Below are 25,926 nucleotides of genomic sequence, written 5' to 3'. Positions count from 1 at the left end.
CATTGCCAAGTTCCCCACAAACTTTCCCTTAAATAGTCCACTCGCTGATGAGTAACATTAATTACTATTTAAGGGAATAGCATGGTGATTTCTGGACTCTTTTACTCCTTCCCACTTTATTAAGAGTTCTTTAAAGATGGACTTTTCATGATCATCTTGGGGTCTTTGCTTATTCTAAAATGCAACTCATGCAGGAAACACTAAGGGTAACTATTTCATTCCCCCCTTTTATTTATTTATTTTTTTGTAGATTTTATTTACTTGCTTGAGAGAGAGAGAGAGAGAGCAGGCATAAGTGGTTGGAGGGGCAGAGGGAGAAGCAGACTCCCTGCTGAACAGGGAGCAGGATGTGGGACTTGATCCCAGCACCCTGGGATCATGACCTGAGTGGAAGGCATAGGCTCAACTGACTTGAGTCACCCAGGCTCCTCACATTCCTCCCTTTTAATTGCTATACTCCCAAGTAAGGAATTGTCCATGATAGTATTTTTTTTTTTAATTTTAAGACGTCATTTTTTAAAGAACAGCTTTAGATTCATAGCAGAATTCAGCAGAAGGTACAGCGATTTCCCTTATTGCCACCCCCCCTCCCCATACACACACATAGACATACTCAAATGTCTTGCTTCTCTCTGCTGGTCAATATCCTCCACCAGAGCGGTGTATTTGTTACAGTGGACACATCAATACATTGTTTATCATATTTGTACATTGACACATCGTTATCATTGAAAGTTCTTAGTTTAAATTAAGATTCACTCTAGGTGTTGGTTATTCTACAGATTTGGATGAATATATACTGACATGTATTCAGCACTGGAGTATCATAAAGAGCAGTTTCACTGCCCTAAAAATCCTGTGTTTTGCCTATTCATGATAGTAATTTAAATCCTTACTTGCATCATTGTTACTATCTACTTCTTCCACTAGACTCTATAAACTTTGTTGAGAGCAGAAAATCCGTCAACCTTCTTCACTGCCTAATCTGTAGTGCCTGCCACAGGGAAGGCGCACCCCCAGCGTGCTTTTAATCAATTCTTACTATCCCTAAGAAATCCCAGAGCCGCAAGAGGAATGTAGAGCCAGGGAACCCACTTCTGCCTGTCTTTCAGTCTGATCACACAGAGGGGCGGGGCCGGACGCAGGGGGCCGGGCGCTGGGGCGCTGCGCGGGGGGAGGGGTGAGGGGGGCCCGGCCTCACCTCCCTCGTGCCTCCCCGCCCGCGCGCACTTGGCTCCCCCGCGCCGTTTCCTGTTTAAGATGGCGTCTCCCGCAGCAGCGCAGGCCCGGAAAGTTCTGCGAGACCTGGTGCTCCGGCCCCCGCTGCTGGCGGCCAGGTCCCAGGTGAGCGTGCCCCGTGGCAAGGAGCCCCGCGGCCCTCCTCGCCGCCGCCGCTTCCTTCCTAGCAGCGAGGGCGCGGCGGCGCGGGCGCTGCACCCCTGGAAGCGGCGCGCGGAGCTGCGCACGGGGGACCCCTTCGCCTCCGCTCGGTTGTGGCCCCGGGACGGAGGGGGGCGACGCCTAGCCCTCAGCCGCGGCTGGCGGCGGTTTCCCGGGGCACACGTGGAGAGCACCGACACCGCACCTGGCGCTGCGTGGCCAGTCAAGAAGTTCCTCGGGCCGGGTTTTGGAGTCCTGCGGTTTTATTATCCGCTTTGTCAGTTCAGCTCTGGAAACGTCTTGACTCCTGAGCGCGTTTGTTAGGCCACGTGATGAACATGCCTAGAAACCTAACCCAGCCTGGCTGGTATTAGTAACTCACCTCCCTGAGGAACTTTGTACAGGGTGACTGCTTTTGCAGACTTCAGGGCGCTTGAGTTGGTGAAATGTGTTGTGTGTGTGTGTGGGGGGGGGGGGGGGGTGTCAAGGAAAAAAGTGGGAAACGCGCTCCCTTCTTTCCAGGAGCAGTCAGTCCCATCACAAACACGTCATAGCATTGACCCTGTCCACTTTCTTCTCCTTTATGGAGAATAGAAACCTAAGGAGGCCCGGGTGCATGCTGAATAGCTGTTAGAGCTTGGCTTCCAGGAGATTCTACCTTCTGCAGAATGACAAGAGTCGAAGTAGTCAGAAGCCCTTTGGGGAGTTTTGAGTTGGTGATGACTCTTGGAGAAATCGCTCAACTGCTCAATTTTTGATTCTCCGTAAATAACCTCTTTCCCCTTTTAAAGAAAGGGCAGTGTGGGTCTCAGCCACACAGAGCAATGTGCTTGTTCATTTTCCCATTTTTAATTTATGAGAGGCAAATTATCACTCATGCAAATTTAACCAGGATATGCATAGTATAGTTTTTATAAAAAATGAAAAGATAGCTACTAATGATTTTTTGAGTTACTCTAAGCTTTGGCTAATTATAACACACGCAAGGTTTTTCTTTCCCCCCCCTTCTCTTTTCATTTCCTGACTTCTCATTTCTCTGTTTTTGTTAATGTAAATTTAAAAGGTGCTAACACCTATTACTGTAATATCCTTAATAGGCACTTGACAGTATGGTGTGATAGCACAAGGAATGGCAGTTTTGTCTAATTAAAATCACTAATAACTATTGTAATAGAGTAAGGAGAATACCTCCAGGTGATCAAGTCCTATTCATTATTTAAGTGTTACAAAAAACAAGAACTGTGGTGCTAACTGTGAGTGTAGACTTGAATTGATGAGAAACATGGGGCCCAGGGCAGTGAAAACTAAAGTAAAGCAAGTAATTGTGCAGAGAAACCTAAGTGTTTAGCTGATGTGTGATTGGGTTTCCTGCCTAACCAAGAAATGAGAGCCTGAACACAACACTGTAGAGAATCTGGTTGGGGACAGATAGCCTTGGTTTGCTAAGAAGACTAGGTGAAAGGATCCATTACCTCACTCCATCTAATAGCCTTGATTTTTGTAGATGATGTGTTATCCGGTAAACACAAGGTTTCAAAGGTGAGAATTTTTTTAAGTTGGGGAGAGCAGATGGTGTCCAAGACACTATCTTGCAAGCTTGACATTAACAAGCATCTAGTCCAACCAGCTCATTTCACAGGTGGAAAAATCGAGGCCTAGAGAAGTTCAATGACTTGTTCAAGGTTATAAAGAGAGTTTGTGGCAGAGCGGATTCCAGAATAGTTTAAGTTTCTATTACACCAGGCTGTTACTTGATGAGTGTAGACTTCCTCATGAAAATGTATTATGTCAGGATTTAGGTTAGTCTGCATACCAAGTAGGAACTGTACCCAAGTCCTGGAACTACTGACACACTTTTATTATTTCTTTATAAACATCTTAGAATTGACAGTAATAGGTGAGCATTGCTCATGACTTGTGAGAAACTCTTCAAATTCTTGGATACTTTTTAGTATCTACTCCATCTGAGTCTCCTTTGATGTTGTGCCTAACTATTCCCTTGACCGTGGCAAACATTACAATTGAACATGACCCCCCTTTTCCCACCAAACCTAAAAATCCTCACTAAGTGTCTCAGAAATCTTTGCCATTCCTGACTCAGACCTACTTTGTACTGGACCCTGGGCAAAGCTATTGGGTGTATAGAGATAGGCCCCGTTTCTGCTTAGAGAAGTAACTTTAACCATTCACAAAGGTACCCCTAGAATGATACTTTACCCCCCCAATAGTTAAATTTAACATTTGAGACCTATTCCCGAGGTTTAATGTCTTTGACATTTTTTATTTCCTCTGCTCTTGGCTTCAGTGTTTTGACTTATGATTGATGTTATAGTTTAAGAAGGCCCCCTTTATCCACTTCTTATTTTACATATATTTTTTATTCAGCCCATGTAGAGGACAGGACTCTTCTAGGTGCTGATATTTGGGGTTAGTGAACAAAGCAGGCAGAGAACATGATCACATACTTTATTTTCATGGGGGTGGGGAAGGGCTAGACTGTTCGTATGTAAATAATATGGCTTCAGTTAAGGACAGAAGCTATGAAGAGAATAAAACAGGATCATGGGAAGAAGAATGACTAGCCAAGAAGGTGAGTGTAGATTAGATGGTCAAGGCAAACCCAATTTGATAAAGTGGGGTTTTTAGTTTAGTTTTGGCCTAATTTTTTTTATTGCAATATAACGCATGTACTAAAAATGTACATATTATAAGTGGACAGCTTGATGAGTTCTCACAAATTGAACATGCCCAGGTCACCAGATCCAGAGCAAAAAAACTCATCATTTAGCAGTAACCCAGAGGGCTCCCTGGTGCTCCTACCTGTTGCTACCTCCACCCTGGAAAGGGTAACCAGTCCCCTGACTTAGACCACCATTCCATGGTCTTGTTCCTTTTTGTACTTTATGTAAATGGGATTGTACAGTGTGGACTCACATTCTCAACATTATGTTTATGAGATCCTGGAGGTGACTTTTTGACTTTTGAGCTGAGACCTGAGGAACGAAAAGTAGCCAGCCAAGTGAAACTCTGGGGAATAGCGTATTGGGCAGAGAAAACAGCAAGTGCAAAGACTCTGAGGTGGGAGTGAGCTCAGCGTGTCCAAGTAGTTAAAGAGGGGAAAGTGGTGGTACTAATAGTAGTCTGAGGTAGGCAGGGGCCAGATCGTGTGGGGGTTTGCAGCATCTGATAAGGAGCTTATAAGAGCCCAGAGTGCTTAAGTGACTTGCCCAAAATTATTTAGCTTGTAAAAAATAGTTGGGTCTGAACCCCAGTCCTGGTTGCTGAAGACAAGGCATTTAATCACTGTACTGTATACTTATTATAGACCTAGGCTGGCTTTGAAACTTTTATTAGAGAGAATGTTCTGTGAACTCAGCAACCCAGTGAAGATCTAACCATTGTTAGGGCTCTTTTCACAGATAAAGGCCATGTTGCCATGTCCAAATAGTCAGCTGGGAGAAGAGGGTGCTGCATTACATGGCATATAGCAAGGCACGGCCACAGTGGGCACAGAAATTGTGACACAGAGCCCATTGCATGGGTCATGTCTGAGGGGAAATCTTGGTCGAGGGCACAGAGTTTAAATAGCTAACGATAATTCTAAACATGGTATTGGTCCCTTTTTGTCCATTTTCCCACTTATTATGGCAGGGTAAAGTTCATAGAGCTGCTCTGTTGTAAGAGAAGTATAGACACCGTGGGAAACACTGCCTTTCAGGTCCACATACCGTTGGAGGAGTCTGATTAGACCCCTGCTGTTGTAGACTTCAAAATGGATGGCTCCAGCTTACTTTTCTCCTCTCTCAGGTAGTAGGAGGAGAAAGATGGATGCGTGGCTTTTAGAAGTGAAGGCCTAAAGGTTCTGTGCAAGTCCTTATCAGCCAAATGAGGCTGTGGAGGCTGCTTTGGAAGTTGTGACTCACCTGTATGTGCCTTTTTGCCTAAAAGAATAAGTATCTTTTTTTTTTTTTTTTTTTAAGATGAAGTACATCTGCAATTTCTGCTGTTGGAAAAGGAAATCTATCTCAGATAATTTAGAAGCTCAACTATTGACCTTCTGTGTGGGGAAGACCTTTAAGTGTCCCAAAGTGGTTTTATTTACTGTAAATGAAACTTATCCTTTACAGCGGGGGATGGAGTGTCCAGACCCAGAGTAGTGAGAATTTGGCTGCGCCCGTATCCTAGCCCAGTTCTGTAGGCACAATGCCCAGAAAGTCCCTGAAATAGTATCTTGTATTTTGGGGAGGAAGAGAAATTATGTAAGTAACCTCAGATCATTTGTCCTTCAATTCTCTTTACTACTCGGTGTGGAATTGTCACTTTATCGCTTTCTGTTACTCGATGGAAATGTTTTGCCTGAAGAGCTTGAGAGACTTGTACACGTTTGAGCAAATGGTAAAATCAATATACTAATGAAATTATGGGAAATAATACTCAGGTGGGTCTGGTGAAGAAGATGGAAGTGGGAAGGGCATTCCAGGTGGGGTGGGCTGCGTGGAAAGGCAGAGGGCAGAGAGAAGATGGGGAGAGTAGCGGGTACAGAGAATGGAGAGGCAGCTAGGTGAGTAACCGAAAGGGAGGGCTGATGGTGATCTTTTAGGCAAATGAGGAAGGAGGATGGGCTGTAGAAAGCCTTGAACTCAACATGTATAGAACTCCATAACCAAAAAGCCAAGCAAATACTGTTCATTTAGTTCATTTTCTGAGCACTTAGTCTGTGCCCAGTGCTATTTGGTGGAAGCTCCCTGAAAGTGGAAACTATGTTGACTTAGTTCTTTCCTGTAAATCCATTGCTTAAGAGAATGCTGGGCATATGGATGCACCTCATTAATGAATGCACAATGTATGACAGTGAATGCAGAAAGGAGATACAGGGGCTGCCCTCAGGGGGCTCATATTTTGGTGGCAAAATTGGCATGTAAACCAGTAATTATATGAGATGGTATAGCTGCAGTAGAGCTGTGTTGTTGGTCTTCTAAGGCACTGCTTGGTCCTGCATTGGGGCACCTGCTGTGCCCTGCCTCTGAGACACCACTCCCTCTGATCTCAGGCTGTGTGCCCTTCCTTTATTCACCTCTCTGACTCAATGTTAGATCTTCAGACTGGCCTTTCTCTAATTATTTTATCTGATTCTCCCTCTCCCCGGGGATTATTCTCTGCCCCTTTCTTGCTTTATTTAGCAGTTTACAACAATTTAACTGGTGGTTTACTCTGTGTTGTTTGTGTATTTATTTGCGGTCTGTCTTCTTCCCTCTCCTACAAATATAAGATTGTAAGCTCTGTGAGGCCAAAGATTTTCTTGCACACCACTGTTTCCCCAGCTGGCCCGACTAGGTATTCAGTAAGCTTTTATGGTCTCGGTGAGTTGGTGGGGTACGCAGAGAAGAGCCAGAGGCAGGTAAAGTAACAATTGAAGTTGAGCAACGATGTAGAAAAATTGAGTCAAGAGAGGAAGGAAGGGGCTGTAGAAAGTCTACTTGTGAAAGGGCTTTCATAATAGGACTGGTCATTCCACATGTGCCAGAGACCCGTGCAGAGTGATCTCTACACATCATTTCTTTAAGCCTGCGTGCAGGGGTCACAGAGTCACCTGCTTAAAATCACGGTACCCGGGAGTCACCTGCCTCATGCTGACAAGACACTTAGGCTGTTAAAACATTAAACTGTATTGCTAAAGGATCCTGTTTGGGCTGAACCATCTGGTTGCACTGATTGCTTACATTTCCCCGTCTCTTTGCCCTGAGTGGCAGGCACCTTTGGTCCTCTGGGCTTGTGCCGACTCAGGCGTACTAACCAGTGCTGCACAGTTGTCCTTTCCAGGCTCTTAACTGACTCTCTCCTCCCCTGGCTTCAGAGTCTCGGAAACAGATTAACAGAGGAGAAAAGGGAATGAGTTCTGCATTCAAATAGAGCTAAGTTGAAATCCTGGGTCTGCCAGGTTCTTGCTTTGCAAATTATTGAATTTGGCTGATCCTCTATTTATTGTTCTTTGAAAAGGGCTAATTCTCATAGATGGTTCCAAAGAAAACGTTTGACCTTATAATGATACAGTTGGCTCATAATGATTAACTCTCTTGCAGTGAATTAGAAGCTAAATTTACTTTCTTTTTTTTTTTTTTTAGGCTTTATTAAGCTAGAAACATTTTCCTTTCTCAGATCTGATAAACATGTATTGTTTGCTGCCATCTCAGGGTTAGACACTAGCTTGGTGTTTCCATATGTTTTATTTCACTTAATCCTTGCAACAACCACGTGAGATGGAGATGATTTTTTCCATTTACATTTGGGTAAGTTGAGGCTCAGAGAATCCAAGGCCTGCATCCTGGGCCCCATTTGTTCATATTGCACAGATGACATGAAGCAAAAATCTGTAGAAGCCCAAGGTAGCAGTGGGGAAGGTCACATGGGGAGCTCAGTTGCACCGTCCTGGATGTGGGTCATTCCAGAAATGTTTGCACATCTTGGTGTTGACTTAGTAGCAATGGCCTCTGGACTTCATGTGTGTCAAAGATTTGAGGTGGGAGGACACTTAGAGAATAGACCATAGTCAAAATATGTACCAAAGGGCGACTAGCACATGCCCTTTGCTGTCTACCCAAGTGCAAAGCACTGCCTGGAGGGTTTCAGGAATGCTGGAGAAGCTGTGAAATTGCATTGCCTTTGCAGAGTGGGCCTTGAGGAATGCTAATGGAGGATGAACTGGTGTTCTGAGTTCAGACTTTGATCAGTGTGCCGATGTCATGGCTAGCTTTTACCTCTTTTTAGAAATGGTTCCAAAAGAATAGCACTTCAGCACCAGTCATGAAGGCATACCCTTCTAATGTTTAACTCTAAAATTTATTTTTATTTTAAAATTGGAGTGATTAGATGTAATGTATAAATTGGTCCTGGAGACATGGCAAAGCATTCGGAGTAGGTCTGTGTAAGTGTGGGACTTGTGAGTCAGGTGGGATGTGGGTCTGGAATCTCTCTTTTCCCACCACTTTCCACTTCTCCATGTGCTTGATCCATTTCCATTTTGGGGCTGTCTGAGTCCCAGGGTTGTGACTCGTGGGCACTGAGGAATTTCAGGAGGGATTTTGAGCTGTCTTGTGGATTTTGAGGTGGGGGAGCAGTGAGAAATTAGGCGGGAGACATAAACAGGGGCAGGTACCATTCTGCTGATCCTGGTGAGTCTGGTAGTGGAGTTAAGGTTTGTTCTTGAGGGCAATGGGGAGTCATCAAAGAGTTAGATAGTGAGGCGATAGGGGCACTTTTATGCTTTAGGGTACCCTTTCTGCATATAGGATAAAGAGGGTTTGAGGAATCCAGGCATGGAGATCATCTGGGGGACTGTTGAACAGATTCAGTGTCAGTTGTAATTATGTCAGGACAATATGCATAAATCAGGACTGGGATCAGACTGCCTGGGCCTAAGTCTTACCTTTAACACTGATTATTTTTGTGATCTGTAACAATTATAAATGTTTTAAAGATTTTATTTATTTGAGAGAGAGAGTGTGCATGAGTGCAAGCAGAGGGAGGGGTGGAGGGAGAGGGAGAGAGAGAGAATCTCAAGCAGGTTCTGCACTGAGCGTGGAGTCTGATGTGGGGCTTGATCCCACGACCCCGAAATCATGACCTAAGCCCAAATCAGGAGTTGGATGCTTAACCAGCTGCACCACCCAGGCGCCCCAACAATTACATATTTTATTATAAGGCTAACTTTTTCTCATTTCAGTATCTCTGAAAACTAAACTTTTTTGTACACTTGTGATTGATAGGTTTCTTTTTTTCCCCCCTCCAATGGTATATAAAATGGAAGAAGATGGGGGCTTGGACCAAAATTAGGGTGACTGCATAATTTATTGTTTATTGCCAAATTGGGATACCTTGAGAGTGAATGTGAGCACTCTGAGTAATTACACTAGGGCAACAGGGGTATAACAGAAACCAAGACTGTCTCTGGAAAACCGTAACTGAATTGGACTGAATGTTGGTAATGGGGATAGCAGAGAAAGATTGGCATTATTAAGGCAATAGACTGGACAGGAGCCACAGTTTCCGTGCGGGGTCCCCATCGCTGGCTTCTCCTTATCCTGTGCTAAAGCAAAACGGTGATAAAAGCCTGTTTACCATCCCTGAGTGGAGAGGGTGTGAGGAACCACTCTAGTTAAAAAATATCTCTGCTTATCTTTGCTCCTAGAACCATGTACTTTGTCCCTATGCCCAAGTGTTCCCTGGACACCTTGTTATGGCCTCAGGAAAGGAACATGGAAATAAAAGAAGAGAAATAGAAAGCCCCGTAAATCTGCCTGCCTTACCAAGCACAGGTTTCTAAACCTGAGCACAGTGACAGTGATGCACTTTCCAAGCCCCAAGCCCCAGGCCTTTTCTGATGTTTATGACATCCTGGCCCCTGTTGGAATGATGCAGTCTGGCTTAGTTATTTCCTTCTGTGCTCTCAGTCTTGTGTGGGTGGTGCTGTTCTTTGGTTGAAAGAAACCTGCTTGGATATATCTCAAGGAAAATAAGTTTATTGAAAGGGACATGTGCTAGAACTCAAGGCTAGTCTTCTTTGGTGTTGGCTCTTCTGTGCCTTTTCTGTCACTTATCTTGGTTACATCTCTTTATAACTTCTACCTGCACATGATTTTTTAGAATTTTATTTAAATTCAATTAATTAACATATAATGTATTATTAGTTTCAGAGATAGAGTTCAGTGATTTATCAGTTTCGTGTAACACCCAGTGCTCATTACATCACGTGCCCTCCTTAATGCCCATCAGCCAGTTACCCAGTCCCCCCACTCACCTCCCCTCCAGCAACCCTCTGATTGTTTCCTGTAGTTAAGAGTCTCTTATGGTTTGTCTCCCTCTCTGATTTTGTCTTATTTTATTTTTCCCTCCCTTCCCCTGTGATCCTCTGTTTTGTTTCTTAAATTCCACATGAGAGAAATCATATAATTGTCTTTCTCTGGTTGACTTATTTCACTTAGCATAATACCCTTAAGTTCCATCCAGGTTGTTGCAAATGGTAAGATTTCTCTTTTTTTGATGACTGTATAATATTCCATCACACACACACACACACACACACACACACACACACACACAGACACACACACCCTACATCTTCTTTATCCATTCATCTGTTGATGGATATTTGGGCTCTTTCTATATTTTGGCTGTTTTGGACATTGCTGCTATAAACACTGGGGTACCTGTATGTGATTTTGATTATCCATTTCCATGCCTACTATAGCCCCCGTCCCCAAAACATCATCCAGCTTCTGTCTCCCATAATGTTATACTTCTAATAAGAAAATCTTATTTGTCTAGCTCATCCTTTTGTATTCAGGTTTAAATCACTGGCCGGCTGAAAGATTGACTGTTTTGTATAAGGTGTCTTCCTCTATCCTACAGCATATGGCTGAGGTGGGGAGGTCTTAGGAATAGCACCATGGCTCCCCCAGGTAGCAGAGCTCAGGGTGCAGTGTCGGTGGGGTGGCCTGATCTCCATTTAGAGCATCATGATATTTTCCATCCTTCATGAACTGCTGCTAACCCATCTTGTTTTCTCCAAGATCACATGTTCATGGTTGCTTTTTTCCTTTTTCACATTTCCAACTTTCTAAAGGTTTTCTTACTCTTCACCTTTTTGATCTGTGTTGGACTAATTTACCAGACTTGAAGGTGATGGCAGTGGGCCTTGTTTTAGACTGTTTTCTTGTGATTAAAATGAAACGCATTTCTTATGAACAAACAATGAATCATGGAACAGTACACCAAAACAAATGATGTAATATATGGTGATTAACATAACAATAAAAAATTAAAAAAAATGAAACGCATTTCTCAGGAAGGAATTATTAAATGAGAAAATGGGGTGTCATGAGAAGTCAGCTCATTTATCCAAATAGCCAAACCGGTATTTCTAAGATACATGTAGACAGTGGGCTTCATACAGGCCCAGAACACTTCCTCAGCTTTGCTTGAAACAATATTCTGAGTTGAAGTAACTCAGCTTCTCTTTGTTTACCTCCACTTTATGCTCCCCAAAGAGGATTTGTTTGGGTCTTTTTGCCACTACTCAGTAATGAGCTCCTTATTGGGCAGGGCTTCCTTTAAGCCACCTGCAGAGGCTGCTGGTTCCCACATCAGTCCATGGCGCAGTAAGCTGGGACTCGGGGCAGGGTTCATTTCATTCAAACCCATGGTCTTGTGAAAATTATTTATGTATTTTATTTGTAAGACACACTGTTCTCCCCTCACATTTCAACATCTCTGAATTCCAGATATGTTTTATACTTGTGTCATAGATTGATTGGCAGGTTTTTCCCAATGGTACATGAAAGTGGTACAAAAAAGTTGTTGGTTGTAAAATTGATGAAATTACCCTGTACCTGAGTTTCCTTATCTGCAAAATGGGGAGAGTTACAGTACTCACCTCCCAGAGTTGCACTGAGCATTAACTGAGCTCATGCACACCATCTTAGCACTGTGCCTTGAATTATCAATAAATATTAGTGATTAGTTTTAGGATTATTATTGCAAACTAGAATCAGAAAGGCTTTATTTTCATAGATCTTTTCCCTGCCTTCCCTCTAAATCCCCTCAGTGCCTCACTTTGCAAGGATCAGCAATGGAAGCCCAGAATAGAGAATCAGAAGAGTCAAGGTAGGTAATGACATTAAAGGAGAGAAAGAGGCTCCTTGTGGTGCCTTTTGTGTGCTTGGGAATAGAAGGAATAAAATGAAATCTCTTGGGAAAAGGACTTTCTTGCCCTCAGCACTGATTGGGAGATTTTTAGCCTTATTAGAAAATATTAGTTTTTGCCAGATCAATGGGGATCTCTTCACATTTGTATAAGGAAACTCTGATATTTTTTGCTTGTTGCCCCCATCTTCTGATCCTGCTCTCCTAATTGCTGTCAAGATGCTGTAGTTAACAACTGCCTGGACTTTGAAGGACTTATTTGGGCTAACTTACCTTTGAAAAGGAGAGGAAAACCACATTTAATATGCACTCTCATTCCAACCTTAGGGCTTACATAGACCTTAAATAAGTAATATAAAGAAAGCTGAAAGTTATTAATTATTTTTGATTAAGGGGATAAACTATTAATGGCGAGTATTTCTTTGTTACAATTCAGAACTCTTTTTAAAGGGATGTATCATTAAACCTGAAAAGCAACAATACAGGGAAAAGAAGAATAAATTTTTTAGTTGTTAACTTTCTTATAATTAGCATGAAAAAATAAATGTGCTATTTGGCTAATTAGGAAAACTAGATAAATTTTGAGATAGTGAGTTATAAATCGATTATCCTCACTAATATAAAAATGAAGAAGGGTTGAATGACTAAGTGTTGAGTAGGCTCCTTTGAAATGGAGGCAGAAGTCTTATGATTGGTCCTTTGGGGAGGCTGAGCCTAAGGGTGTAGATTCTGACACCAATTCAGGTGGGTTTTCTAACACCACCAAGTGATTCTCCCATACCAGTTGGGTGTCCTATAATTCAGCACCATTCTGACACTGTTTACCAGAGATAACATCAGATTCCACATGTTAAGGACTCAGTCCTAAAACTTCAACCTCCCCCTGCCAATCTCAAGTCTAAATTGTCACCTGTGCTTCTGACCAACCATAGATTGGAGGTTCCCTTGGTCCTCTCCACCTCAGGTTCAATCAGTTTGCTAGAGCAGCTCATAGAACTTAGAGTACTTACTTACTATATTACTACTGGTTTATTATAATAAAGGATATAACTCAAGAACAGCCAGGTGGAAGAGATGCCTAAGGTGAGGTATATGAGTAGAGTTGAATAGCTTCCATGCTCTCTGAGTGCACCACTCTCCCCAAAACTCCATGTGTTCACAAACTCCAAAGCTCTCAGAATCCCATAGGTCAGGGATTTTTATGGAGGCCTCATACATAGGTATGATTGATTAAATCTTTGACCACTGGTGATTGAACTCAATCTCCAGACCCTCACGCCTCCCCTAAGAGGGATGGGACTGAAAGCTCCAACCCTCTGATCACTTGCTTGGTTCCCCTAGCAACCAGCCCCCATCCTTAGGTGGGGTCCAAAAGTCACCTTGTGCACATAACAAGAAGATAACTTTATCACTTTCATCAGTTAGGAATTTCCAGGAGTTTTAGGAGCTCCATACTAGGACCATGGATAAAGTCCAAATACGCATTTCTTATTACAAATCACAATATCACAGGTACTTTTAGGATTGAAATATCAGATCCAAAACTCCTAGCAGGGCATATTGTGAATGTAATGGATGCTTTCTTTTTTGTCCAATAAAAGTTTATGGTGAGGCTTTTATGAGTGGTATAAAATTGATTTTATTACTATATTTTATATAAAATATAATTTTAATGTGGGGGAAAACTTAGAGAGTTAAGCTTCAGATAGAGATGAGAGAAAATTATTGTTTCCTTTTCCATCAAAGAGCCACAAGTGAGTATGACATTTCATTTATCTTAATATTTGCAGTATATCAGTAATGTTATGTATACAGTAATCCATGAGTTACAGTATTTCTTTCTTGGAGATATTTTGTTCTCTGCTACAGGATGAATCTATTTCCCCCCAACATACTTCAAAGTGTTTTTTAATAGGTCAGAAAAGAATCCCTTTACTGGAACTTTGATGTTTTAAATAAGCAACATTGTTGTAATTTAAGTAAAATTAATTATGAATGCAAAGCAGTATTTTCGTGATTGAATTTGGGATGTTAAGGGAAGTAGCAAAAGAACTGCGCTTTTGATTCAAAATTTGACCCTGCAAATGCCTTTTATGTTTCTGAAACCTTGTTTTTGCTTCCCAAGTTTCTAAAGGTCCTAAAATATATATATATATATATATATTTAAAATTTTTATTACTTACTTTTTTATTGTGGTAAAATATACATAGCATAAAATCGTCATTTTAACCATTTTTAAGTGTACCTCTTTGTGGCATTAAGTACGTTCACATTAAGTACAATGTTGTGTAGCCATCACCACCATCCATCTCCAAGGACTTTTTCATCTTCCCTAACTGGAATTTGGTACCCATTACACACTAGCTCCTCATTTCCCTCTTTACCAACCCCCTGCAAACTACCATTCTGCTTTCTGTGTCTGTGAATGTCACCACTCTGGGGACCTAAGGTAAGAGAAATCATACTGTATTTGTCCTTTGTGACTGGCTTGTTCCATTTAGCATAATGCCCTTAAATCTCATCCATGTGATAGCAAGTGCCAGAATTTCCTTCCCTTTTTTTTTAAATGATTTTATTTATTTATTTGACAGAGAGACACAGCAAGAGAGGGAACACAAGCAGGGGGAGTGAGAGAGGGAGAAGCAGGCTTCCCGCGGAGCAGGGAGCCCGATGCGGGGCTCGATCCCAGGACCCTGGGACCATGACCTGAGCCGAAGGCAGACGCTTAACGACTGAGCCACCCAGGCGCCCCTGAGAATTTCCTTCCTTTTTAAGGCTGGATTATATTCAGTTTTATGTATAAACATAATATGTTTATACATGCGTGTAACATTTTGTTGATCCATTCATTCAATCAGTGGACACTTAGGTTGCTTTCAGTTTCTGGCTATTGTGAATAATGCTGCTATGAGCATGAGCGTACAATGAATATATATTTTATGTTAACGTTCTCCTAAGTAGAAATGTTGTCTCGTGTATAGTTTGAGCTATATTTCCTGTTTCCCATGTCTGATTAAAATATTTAAGAAATACCTTTACTGTTGATATTCTATTAGATATTCATATTCTTTTTTTTTAAAGATTTTATTTATTTATTCATGAGAGACAGAGAGAGAGAGGCAGAGGGAGAAGCAGGCTCCCAAGGAGCAGGGAGCCCGATGCGGGACTCGATCCCAGGACCCTGGGACCATGACCTGAGCCGAAGGCAGATGCTTAACCATCTGAGCCACCCAGGCGCCCAGATATTCATATTCTTTTATTCTTCCAGTGAGTATTTGTTAAATGCACAATAGGCACACTTATTAGGCCTTGGAGATGGTGGGTTGGTAGGAAGCTTGGGCTTATGAAGTTGTTGCTGCCTTTAAGGCATGTATATAGTCTAGTGTGGTGGAGACCACTGAGAAGGGCAGTTATAGGGAGAGGTGCATGGCGCTCTCGAGGGCTTTGCAGGGCTCTCTGGAATGCAGCTGTAGCATTCCTCTGGAACTCATCTACACCAGGGCTGTTGATAGTGTCTGGATAACTTGTGGTTGAGCGCATGTAGGAATAGACTCCGGATGTTTCTCAAGCACATCTCATGGATGAGCCTGGTGTTATGCTCTTGAAGAGGATGGTCTCATTGAGTTCCTACAGTGACCCTGGGAGATAAGCATTCTCATTGCCATCACAAAGCCCATTTTAAAAAGCGAACTGGTTCAGAGACTTTACAAAGAGCTGTTGTCACAACTGTTATGCCACACAACTCCTTGGGTTGCCACTCACATTGGTCTGTTCAGTTGTGCCTGTCATGGGTTGAGTGGTGTCCCTTCCAAAAACAAATTTCTACCTTCACGGCCTAACCCGTAGTACCTCAGAAGGTGATCTTATTTCGAGATAGGATCTTTACAGAGATTATCAAGTTAACAGGTTACTGTGGTGGGTCCCAATCCAGTAAGACTGGTGTCCTTATAAAAGGGGGGCAATTTAGACACAGAAATGCTGGTAGAGAGAACACCCATCTGAACATGAAGAAAGATCATGGTGATGCTCCTACGAGCCATGGAACACCAAAGAAGGCCAGCAAACCACCAGAAGCCAAGGGAGAAGCATGGAACAGATTCTTCCTGACAGCCTCAGAGGGAACCAACCCTGATGATGCCTTGTTTTCAGAACTTTGAGACAATGGATTTCTTTTACGCTCCACTGTCTTTGGTGCTTTATTCTGGTAGCCGTAGGAAATGAACTTAATAATGCCTTTTGGTGTTGTGTGGTATGCAAGTTTCTTGACTCAACTTGAGCTTTTCTACCTGGACCCTTTTGGCATCTCTGAGCTTTCCTAGAGATGCACATCTTTTATAGCTGCTTGGAAAGCCGGCTCATGGACCATGAATACAAGTTTTCTTGCTTTATGCTTCATATACTTGTTTTTGAACCAAACATTGTTTCCTGCTACATTATTCACCAGTGCTGGCTTGAGAAGCTCTGACCATTTCTCAAAGTGAGATCAATTTAAAGCAAGAAGAGTTGCAGTTGAGAGAAGAATATTCCAAGGAATGGGGTGCAAACTCTGATACCACTTCCTAAATAGGAATTCTAGAAATATTTTGAACTGCAGCAAGAAATTGAAATAAATGCAGAGCCTTACTTCAGATGTGTCAATTCTGGTATTTTTTGTATAGCTTAAGTGGAAAACAAACCTTATTATTTTTTTGATCTCACCCAGCTCTTAACCATTCTCTATGCAGACAGCTCATCCAAGGTTAAACAAAAAACCTACATTTTAAAACTTAGGTACAGGCCTTTTAAAAACAGTTACATAACTTAATCCAGCTGATTTTGTAATCAGAAGCATAACACCAAACACTGTTTTTCTTCAGTACTACAAAGTTGAAATTTAAGAATAATCAGCATGCAATCAAAAGCTGATTATGAGTGAACAATAATGAACATAAAAGTGAAATCAATTCTGAGGGTTATAATGAAAGAAAAAAAGGAGTAATAGCAGTAGTTGAAAAAGGAAAGTAATAAAAAGAGGTTATGCTAATAGGCAAATAGTGGATGAAAATCAGTCAGTGGCAATGTTCCACGGAATTCTCAGACTTTGGGGGAAGAATAGGAGAAACAAAGACTATAAGAGAGTAAAAATGTGTATACTTTATAGACTTACTGCCATAGATGAAGGCATCTAGGAAAAGTCATCATGAGTTTTAGGAATGAATCACATCTGGTTCTAGATGCTGGCAGGTGGCATGGAGAGAACGGCTTCAGCTGTATCTGATTCTAGCCCACTGATCAACTGTGTGGCTTCAGGTAAGATATTCAGCTTCTCTGAGACTCAGTTTCTTCATTAAACAGTTTAACATTTATTGTACATTGGTTATGTACCAGGAATTATGCCACGTGTAAGGTGCGTACACAACATGGCTACTAAAGCAATGCGTCCCTGAGTGCAGAGAGCATACCATTGGCTCTGTGCAAGACTAGATGATACAGGGAGGTAGCATCGGATACCAGTGAATCACAGAGGGAGGAAGTTATTCTTCTAAAATGTCTTTGAAACCTTCAGATTTCGTCAAGGAGAATTTTCGGTCCTGTGCCAGTGTGCTTTTAAGATCTTAAGCTCAGGACTTTTTACCTGGACTAGCCAGAGCTGAATCCCTTTTATTTTTAGACTGTACTGATACTACCTTCTACTTAGGCAAACAACATAGGTAGTCGTTTAAAATAAAGTTTCTTAATAAGCTAAAGCCAACCACATAAAGAAGTTGGTAATAGTATTGTTTGGTGGATATAGCAGGAATTGTGTGTAAGCAGTTGCCATTTGGAAATCTTTGAACCAGAGTCACCTTTAAATTTCTCTCAGTTTGTGTTCCCTGGTAGCAGATAGTGAGAAAAGGATTCATGTGGAAGTAATTTTTGGGAGGAGGTATTTCCAGGAAATCTGGAAGGGGATCAGGGACGTTGAACCAGTAGGAGAAGAAGGGTAAGAAGGGTGTGTTATTCAGCTGAGACTCGAGGAGGGCAAGTTTGCTTTTATTTGACAGGGCAAACTGGGAGATGGTGTATGTACGTTACACACTGGGGTTGTCCCCAGTACGGGCAAGGGAGGTGGGGTATGCATACATCCTCACCCCTCCCATCAGGATATAAATTCCCAGGCACTTGTGGTTTTTCGTGCTCAAGGGGAAGTTGGCATCAGCACCCCATGACCAAGGGCCATGGGGGCTGGCTGCTGGGGTTGGGGGCCCACAGGAACTGTGTAGAGGGATCTGAGGTCATGTGGGGGGAGCCCCAGTAGTACCTGCTGCTGTAGGTCTGTCCCAAGTGACATGTAAGCCACTTGTTAGCCTTGTGCATTGGACATTTAGTTTAATCCTCCAGGTCTTGGTTTCCTCATCTAGGTTAGAATAGCAGTAGGAAAACTTAATTCTTCTGATGAAATTCTAGAATGTGAGAATGGTTAGGCATCTTTGACATTATCTCTTGCACAAGAAAGCAACTTTATTGCAGAGAAATTAAATGTGGAAGACCATTTGTGCTGCCTGGGTCATAGCAGGAACTTGAACCCTGGTCTTCTGACTCCTATTCCAGGGCATTTACACCTTCTAGTTCAGGTGATGTAAATGTATTTCGGTCTTCGGGTATATTTTGTTTTCAATGTAAACTCTGTGGTTTGTGTCTGTACATGGCCTCGCTTGGTTTTTAAGCTTTTCTGAATTAAGGACCATTTGAAATTCTGCAAAGAGATATTGAACATTTGGTTTAATGTTCCCATGGACTTTGGCCTAATAAATCCTGGCTGAGCTTTTCTATCTATCTGCATTAAAAAGATATTTCTCTCAAAACCTGGTATTTTGGTGAAATGAGTTTATATATTTTTTTGTTCAGAGGCTTTTTTCTTAGGTCTGAAGTGTAATGGACCACAGGAACCTGGAGAGCTTACGAATTGGTGATAGTCTCTAACATTTATAGCATGTTGATCAAATAAAAGTTGCTGAAATGGATTCAGGTGGTTGATGATAATAGATATGTTTTTCTCAGCTTCCTATGTGTGGTTCTTTTAGGAAAAAAATAAATATGCTGAAGTTTCCTTTGATGGTTTAAAGAATCCCACGTATAGGTTGTACTTCTACTTTAACAGTGGTTTATAGAATCTTAGGAGGAACTTTGGAAAGGATTCAGTCCTAACGCAGAAGGCAGGACCATTTTGTATGGGCAGTGAAAACTTGTTTATGATCACTGGGACAGAAATCTATGGGTTTTCATTTACACTAGATTATGGCTGTTACATGGAATCAAATTGGTGTTTTCAAGACTGTTTGCATTCGCCTTTAGTAACAAATACTGTAACAAAGACTGCAAAGCAGTATATATGGTTTGGTGGGTGAGAACACAAGCCGGGGGCTGTGAGATGGGAGAAATAGGGAGAGGTTGATAAAAGGGTATAAACTTCAAGTTTTAAACATGAATAACGTCTGAGGGTCTAATTATAACATGGTGATTATAGTTGATAACGAATGTATTGTATAATTGAAATTTGCTAGGAGGTAGAATTTAAATGTTATCACTAAAAAAAAAGGTATATATGAGAAGAGATGGAGATTGATGTGATAATTCACTTGTCGGGGGGGGTGGGGGCAGTCCTTCTACAATGTATATATATATCAGATCATTACATTGTATCCTCTAAATGAAAAAAAAATCTTAGTTTTGTCATATCTCAATAAAGCTAGGGAAAAAATAAAAATTAAGCAATAGAAGGGCAAACAAAACAAAACAAAACATAATAAAAAATACAGGTGCAGGCACCTGGGTTCTAATCCTGACCCTGACCTTACTAGCTCTGTGTTTTTAGGGAATTTAAACTCTCAAGACTTTATTTTCCACCTGTTTCAATAGAGGAACCACAATGGGGTGGGGGCAGGGAGCAGTGTGAAGACTTAACAGAGATAAAGACTGCTGGGCATAGAGTGAGCACTCAGGAAATGGTGGTGATGGTAGTGGTATTGGAGTGCTAGTTGTTTTGTTAGGAATGATAATACATTTTGTCTTTTTGTTTAATGAATTTAACATTTTCTTAATAGATCATTTTACATATGGGTGTGCTGTGAGGTTGGATTATATAATATGCTTTCCTCAAATCGCAAGCTGAATAACTTACGATAAATACCATGTACATACAGGTTTGGCAAGGAAGAATCATTCTGATGGTATTCTCTCTGGATCATCAAAAGTGTGTCATAGAGAGTAAACTAGGTACCATTTTGTATACAAATAACCTTCAGGTTTCCTTTTCACCCTCCTATGGACCTCATTCTCTTTTTACCTCCTGTGCGTGGACTCAGCATGCAAACATAAACTCCCGTGTTTGTACTGCACTGAAGTACGAGGTCCCCTCAAACATTATACTTGGATGTCCATGTGCTTTTGCACGTTATGTTTCCTCTGCTGGAAATGAGCTTTTCCTGACATCACTCTTTGTTATCTTCAAGATTTAGCCCAAATGGTACTTCTTATAACGCTTTCTGTGTTTTCTACTATTATCGCTTCCCTACCCCCTCCAGCGGCTGAGTCTCTTCAATCTTTGTTATCGCTAGCATCTAGCATATGAAAGTTCTGTAGAATGAGTATGTCCAGTTGCTATTTAACAGATGTTTACAGTTAATCAAAGGTAAGGAGTTGTAGCTTTTGATGGATAATCATTAACTTCAAATTATCCAGGAGGGGGGCGCCTGGGTGGCACATTCGGTTATGCATCCCACTCTTGTTTTCAGCTCAGGTGATGATCTCAGGGTCTTGGGATCGAGCCCTGTGTCGGGCTCCATGCTCAGTGGGGAGTCAGTGGGGAGTCCTCTTGAGACTCCCTCTCCCTCTGCCCCTCCCACTCATGTTCTCTCTCTCTCTCAAATAAATAAATCTTAAAAAAAAATTATCCAGGAGGAACTTAGGCTACCTGGATGGCATTATCAGAACTTGAAAAGTTGAGAGAATAATTCTTTTTCTCATTTAATAAAAAAATGCCCATGAATAACATAAAAATTTGATTGAGAAAAAAATCAGATATTGCTTGCAGACATTTTCCTCCAGCCTCCCTCTGCCCCCACCATGTGAAAATCAGTTACTTCATCCTTTTACTTGAGGAGCCCTTTAATAAGTGTGATTTGGAATAGATTGTAATGGAGAAGTTAAGTGTTGATGGTTTAATATCTGGTCTTCATTTTCAGGCTGGGGAACTTCGTGCCATACCTCTAGTTGGCACATCTTTTCTATATTATTTACAGCCTTTAGCATGCTTTTCAGTTAGAATTTAGTATACTAAACGGCAGCCTTGCAGATAAACATGGTCATAGTTGGAAAAGGTTTTGGTTCTAATGTGAGATCCGCTTCATAGAGAACAGACTATTTGAATCCTTTTTTGGTTCTTGTTGTTGTCCTAATCCTAATGTCGTGTTTCGTTTTCAGAGTTTACTTGGTGCCTCCTGATGTTTCCATTTATTTTGTGGTATGAAATGAAAGAACAAATGACTCAGTGAGATAAACTGAGGGGGTAGTAGAGCCAAAACCTGGTCTTTTTAAAAATATTTCATTTGTTTGGGTGTAAAAACTATTTTAGAGAGAAACCCTTTTGATTTAAAAAAATGTTTCTTATTTTGTCATTATCTGGATATTTTATGCCTCTTTGCCCACCAAGTCTGGCTTTTCCTGTCACTGATCTAAATTTTTACTAACTCTCTCAAAATAGGATGGCTTCTAGCTTGACAGGTAGCAGTTGGCTTTATACCAGAACTTCAGTTCTGGTGAGAGTTTGAGAACATTTTTTAAAAAACTATTTTGACGACTAAAGTAATATTTTGAAGGCATGAAATTGCGGACATATGATGATTGATAGAAAAGAATAGTCTTGGATAAAGCCTATGCATATTAAATATTTTGGATGTCTGGTCTAAACAGGTAATATTATGCCATTTCTAATTTTATATCTGAATAAGAAAATTTGTCTTGCACTTACTATAAAAAACTTTGAAACTACAGGACTATATTAAAAGACCATAAAGATATTCTGTAGTCACCTGTGCCCTACAGAACACCACCGTAAATAATAATGTAGACCTTTTCATTATTTGGCACACATGTGTATTACGTATATGTATGTATTTTCTTTTAAACAAAATTAGAATCATACTACTTACATAATTTTGTTTACTTCATTCCCACTTGACATCAAATCAGGAATACTAAACTATGCATTAAAATTTTTCCAGGTATTATTTCTGATGCCAAACACTTTGTAGAAAAAGGAAGCTGCACTCAAATAGATGTCCTAATTTATTTTGTCATTTGCTTCTTACTGGGCATTTACATGATTTCTTTTTTTTTTCTTAATTTTTTTATTGTACATTAATCACCATACGTTACATCATTTGTTTTTGATGTAGTGTTCCATGACTCATTGTTTGTGCATAACACCCAAGACTCCACACAGAATGCGCCCTCCTTAATACGCATCACCAGGCTAACCCATCCCCCCACCCTCCTCCCCTCTAGAACCCTCATTTTGTTTTTCAGAGTCCATCGTCTCTCATGGTTCGTCTCCCCGTCCGACTTCCTCCCCTTCATTCTTCCCCTCCTGCTATCTTCTTCTTCTTTTTTTTTCTTAACATATAATGCATTATTTGTTTCAGAAGTACAGATCTGTGATTCAACAGTCTTGCACAATTCACAGCGCTCACCGTAGCACATACCCTCCCCAATGTCTATCACCCAGCCACCGCATCCCTCCCACCCCCCACCACTCCAGCAACACTCAGTTTGTTTCCTGAGATTAAGAATTCCTCATATCAGTGAGGTCATATGATACATGTCTTTCTCTGATTGACTTATTTCACTCAGCATAACACCCTCCAGTTCCATCCACATTGTTGCAAATGGCAAGATCTCATCCCTTTTGATGGCTGCATAATATTCCATTGTGTATATATACCACGTCTTCTTTATCCATTCATCTGTCGATGGACATCTTGGCTCTTTCCACAGTTTGGCTATTGTGGACATTGCTGCTATAAACATTAGGGGGCACGTACCCCTTCGGATCCCTACATTTGTATCTTTGTGGTAAATACCCAGTAGTGCAATTGCTGGATCGAATGGTAGCTCTATTTTCAACTGTTTGAGGAACCTCCAAACTGTTTTCCAGAGGGGTTGCACCAGCTTGCATTCCCACCAACAGTGTAGGAGGGTTCACCTTTCTCCGCATCCCCGCCAAAATCTGTCGTTTCCTGACTTGTTAATTTTAGCCATTCTGACTGGTGTGAGGTGGTATCTCATTGGTTTGGACTTGGATTTCCCTGATGCCGAGCGATGTTGAGCACTTTTTCATGTGTCTGTTGGCCATTTGGATGTCTTCTTTGGAAAAATGTCTGTTCATGTCTTCTGCCCATTTCTTGATTGGATCATTTGTTCTTTGGGTGTTGAGTTTGATGAGTTCTTTATAGATTTTGGATACTAGCCCTTCATCTGATATGTCATTTGCAAATATTTTCTCCCATTCTGTCGGTTGTCTTTTGGTTTTGTGGACTGTTTCTTTTGCTGTGCAAAAGCTTTTGATCTTGATGAAATCCCAATAGCTTATTTTTGTCCTTGCTTCCCTTGCCTTTGGTGATGTTTCTAGGAAGAAGTTGCTGCGGCTGAGTTCGAAGAGGTTGCTGCCTGTGTTCTCCTTTAGGATTTTGATGGACTCCTGTCTCAAGTTTAGGTCTTTCAACCATTTGGAGTCTGTTTTTGTGTGTGGTGTAAGGAAATGGTCCAGTTTCATTCTTCTGCATGTGGCTGTCCAATTTTCCCAACACCATTTGTTGAAGAGACTGTCTTTTTTCCATTGGACATTCTTTCCTGCTTTGTCAAAGATGAGTTGACCATAGAGTTGAGGGTCCATTTCTGGGCTCTCTATTCTGTTCCATTGATCTATGTGTCTGTTTTTGTGCCAGTACCATACTGTCTTGATGATGACAGCTTTGTAATAGAGCTGGAAGTCCGGAATTGTGATGCCACCAGATTTGCTTTTCTTTTTCAATATTCCTCTGGCTATTCGGGGTCTCTTCTGGTTCCATACAAATTTTAGGATTATTTGTTCCATTTCTTTGAAAAAAGTGGATGGTATTTTGATGGGGATTGCATTGAATGTGTAGATTGCTCTAGGTAGCATTGACATCTTCACAATATTTGTTCTTCCAATCCATGAGCATGGAACGTTTTTCCATTTCTTTGTGTCTTCCTCCATTTCGTTCATGAGTATTTTATAGTTTTCTGAGTACAGGTCCTTTGCCTCTTTGGTTGAATTTATTCCTAGGTATCTTACGGTTTTGAGTGCAATTGTAAATGGGATCGACTCCTTAATTTGTCTCTCTTCTGTCTTGTTGTTGGTGTATAGGAATGCCACTGATTTCTGTGCATTGATTTTATATCCTGCTACTTTACTAAATTCCTGTATGAGTTCTAGCAGTTTTGGGGTGGAGTCTTTTGGCTTTTCCACATGAAGTATCATATCATCTGCAAAGAGTGAGAGTTTGACTTCTTCTTTGCCGATTTGGATGCCTTTGATTTCTTTTTGTTGTCTGATTGCTGTGGCTAGGACTTCTAATACTATGTTGAATAGCAGTGGTGGTAGTGGACATCCCTGCCGCGTTCCTGACCTTAGGGGAAAAGCTCTCAGCTTTTCCCCATTGAGAATGATATTCGCTGTAGGTTTTTCATAGATGACTTTTATGATATTGAGGTATGTACCCTCTATCCCTCTAGTCTGAAGAGTTTTAATCAAGAAAGGATGCTGTACTTTGTCAAATGCTTTTTCTGCATCTATTGAGAGGATCATATGATTCTTGTTCTTTCTTTTGTTCATGTATTGTATCACGTTGATTGATGTTGCGGATGTTGAACCAACCTTGCGGCCCAGGGATAAATCCCATTGCTCATAGTGAATAATCCTTTTAATGTACTGTTGGATCCTATTGGCTAGTATTTGGTGAGAATTTTTGCATCCATGTTCATCAAGGATATTGGTCTGTAATTCTCCTTTTTGATGGGGTCCTTTTCTGGTTTTGGGATCAAGGTAATGCTGGCCTCATAATTGAGTTTGGAAGTTTTCCTTCCATTTCTATTTTTTGGAACAGTTTCAGGAGAATAGGTATTAATTTTTCTTTCAATGTCTGAAAGAATTCCCCTGGGAAGCCATCTGGCCCTGGGCTTTTGTTTGTTGGGAGATTTTTGATGACTGCTTCAATTTCCTTAGTGGTTATAGGTCTGTTCAGGTTTTCTGTTTCTTCCTGGTTCAATTTTGGTAGTTGATACATCTCTAGGAATGTATCCATTTCTTCCAGGTTATCTAATTTGCTGGCATAGAGTTGCTCATAATATGTTCTTATACTTGTTTGTATTTCTTTGGTGTTGGTTGTGATCTCTCCTCTTTCATTCATGATTTTGTTGATTTGGGTCATTTCTCTTTTCTTTTTGATCAGTCTGGCCAGGGATTTATCAATCTTGTTAATTCTTTCAAAGAACCAGCTCCAAGTTTCATTGATCTGTTCTACTGTTCTTTTGTTTCCTTTTCATTGATTTCTGCTCTGATGTTTATTATTTCTCTTCTCCTCTTGGGTTTAGGCTTTATTTGCTGTTCTTTCTCCAGCTCCTTTAGGTGTAGGGTTAAGTTGTGTATTTGAGACCTTTCTTGTTTCTTGAGAAAGGCTTGTATTGCTATATACTTTCCTCTCTGGACTGCCTTTGCTGTATCCCAAAGATTTTGGACAGTTGTGTTTTCATTGGTTTCCATGAATTTTTTAAATCTTTTTTAATTTCCTGGTTGACCCATTCATTCT

The 25,926-nt window shown here is 41.1% G+C and overlaps 1 protein-coding gene across 1 annotated transcript in view; it reads left to right on the top strand.

Moving 5' to 3' along the window:
* Nucleotides 1-1,192: 1,192 nt before the first annotated feature.
* SUCLG2 (succinate-CoA ligase GDP-forming subunit beta) overlaps nucleotides 1,193-25,926 on the top strand; it is a 276,998-nt gene continuing 252,264 nt past the window's right edge. The window contains exon 1 of the mRNA XM_027586886.2: nucleotides 1,193-1,344. Coding sequence (XP_027442687.1) covers nucleotides 1,261-1,344 — 84 coding nt within the window. The 5' untranslated portion in view covers nucleotides 1,193-1,260. The remainder of the gene's footprint in view (nucleotides 1,345-25,926) is intronic.

Source organism: Zalophus californianus, chromosome 1, assembly GCF_009762305.2.
Source record: "Zalophus californianus isolate mZalCal1 chromosome 1, mZalCal1.pri.v2, whole genome shotgun sequence".
Taxonomy (NCBI): Eukaryota; Metazoa; Chordata; class Mammalia; order Carnivora; family Otariidae; genus Zalophus; species Zalophus californianus.
Note: the sequence above shows the minus strand (reverse complement) of the source record. Positions and strands in the feature narration are given on the sequence as shown.